This window comes from Oratosquilla oratoria, chromosome 19, assembly GCF_046742065.1.
Source record: "Oratosquilla oratoria isolate Oo_2021 chromosome 19, ASM4674206v1, whole genome shotgun sequence".
NCBI lineage: Eukaryota > Metazoa > Arthropoda > Malacostraca > Stomatopoda > Squillidae > Oratosquilla > Oratosquilla oratoria.
The window spans coordinates 46583643-46585860 of NC_134795.1; the positions used below are offsets into that span (position 1 = coordinate 46583643).

Genomic DNA, 2218 nt, shown 5'->3' on the forward strand with positions numbered 1-2218 from the left:
AGGTTCCGTACACAATTCTTTGCTAAAGTAGGATAAGAACATGCCATTGTTGACCAGAATCTGGTCAATGACAAACTATCAAAAGAATCTTTTGCAGTTGAGTCATTGACAAAGTCGATGAATTCTTCTTGCAATTCATCTGGAAGGGATGTAGGGTCCACCTTTAATGGATTTCAAATGAGCTGGCAATCTAAGTCTGTGATATCAGGAAAATAATTTTCTAACTCTTGACTGAGAGAAACCAAGTGCTTATGGATGAGACCACTGACCTCATTCACATCATCTTTACACAGAACTGATAAGCTTTCGTTCATATTCTCAAAAGCATAATACCGACCCGCTGTGACTTTTTCTTCCCAAAGTTTGAGTTTCATTTGAAAAGCTCGCAGCTTGTCCACAAAATCAATCACAGTTGCCGAGTAACCTTGAAGTGATCTATTGACTGCATTGATGCCAGAAAATATATCATTGAGATAAGCCAGTTTCGTGATCCACTTGTTGTCTGAAAGTTTGTTCACAAACTTCATTGTTTTTTCCTTCTGATTTCTCTCGAAGAACTCCTTCAGCTCCCCCTTTATTGTCACAACTCGAGCAATTACGTTACCCCTCGATAGCCATCATCCTTCTGTATGAAAAAGGAGTGATTCTTCCTCAGCATTAAGTTCTTGACACAAAAGACGCAGCATCCTTATGTTAAGCGGACTGTTTTTGATAAAGTTGACCATGGCTACAACATCGTCAAGTACGGTTTTGAGGTCTGGAGGTAGGGTCTTCACAGCTAATGCATAGCGGTGAATCATGCAGTGTATCTTGCTTGCCCTGGGGTTGGCTTCTTTCACCCTTGCTTGGAAGCCAGACCGACAGCCGAGCATTGCAGGGGAACCATCTGTTGCACATCCCACCATGTTTGCCCAAGAAACCCCTTCTTTTTTCAAAAAAGCTGGACACAGCTTCAAACATGTCTTCTCCCGTTGTTGTAGATTCTAAAGGGTGACAGAAGAAAAACTTTTCTTTAAAGTCTGAGTCTTTTATATACCTCGTGTAGGCAAGAGGCTGGACACAAGATGATATATCAGTTGATTCATCAAGTTGAATTGCAAACGTACCTAGAGGAGCTTCCTTGATTTCCGCAATAACTTGTTGTTAGATGTCCTCTAACAAGTCATATGTTCTTCGATGCACAGTATCATTTGACGATGGCAAGGTGTTTAGCTTCTGTGCCGCATTTTCCCCGAAAAAGCAGCCAATAATATCTTTGCAGCATGGCAAGACAAAAGTTTCAACTATTGTGTGGGGATTTTTATTTTGTGCAACTCTCAAGGCAACCATATATGAAGCACGGAGGCTAGCTTCATTTTGTTTATGTAGCTGATCAGTATGATCAAATCTGATACTCTTGAGAACAGGTGCCTTTCTCTCAAAATAGGACTGGTCTTTATCAGAAAGTTCAAGATGACAGCTGGACAGGTGTCGCTTGAGAAGACTAGGTTTCATGGATCCTTCTGAAAGAACTTTTTGGCAGATCACACACTGCGGCAAATCCTTGCCTTGCTTGTTAATAGATGTGAAGCCAAATTTGATGTAAGACTCGCTGTACATTCTTTTCTTGCCCAAGGAAGCAATCGTTATCTGGAATTTGAAAAAAAATGCAGTTTACACAATCATACTATATACCACAACGTAGTAATGCAACCACACAGTCATTCACCACACTATGCACTCATACTGCATAGTGTGGTGTAAAACTACACACCACACAAACTACACACCACACAAACAAGTCACCAGACCACATTGTAATAGTGCACGCCGTGAGCTCCAGCAGAAGATTTTCCAGGGGGAGGGGAGAAAGGACGGACAGAAGAGGCAAGACATGGAAGAGAGGCATGACAGGGGGGAGAGGCACGACAGGGAGGAGAGGCACGACAGGAAGGAGACAGCAGAGGGAGGAGAGACAGTAGATGTAGGAGAAACAGCAGTACAGAGGAGAAAGTTTAAATCAGACTACAAAATCAGATTACAAATACACTGGAACCATGAAGCAGATCTCAACGTACATACCTGAGGGTGAGAGTAGTAGGGGAGGAGTGGTAAGTTTGTGAAGTTGGAAACGAAAACGTCTCACCATGGTACCTGTTCGGTACGCGTGCTGAGAGATGTGATCAATAGAAAACGAGCAAGGGATGACTACTGTATTATGGGTTTGCAAGGTTGTGTG

General features: G+C 42.4%; 1 protein-coding gene across 1 annotated transcript in view; it reads right to left on the reverse strand.

The window, feature by feature from the left end:
- Window positions 1–1143: 1143 nt before the first annotated feature.
- Window positions 1144–2218, reverse strand: part of LOC143035617 (zinc finger BED domain-containing protein 5-like) — a 3056-nt gene continuing 1981 nt past the window's right edge. The window contains exon 2 of the mRNA XM_076202484.1: window positions 1144–1629. Within this exon, the coding sequence (XP_076058599.1) occupies window positions 1144–1629 (486 nt within the window). The remainder of the gene's footprint in view (window positions 1630–2218) is intronic.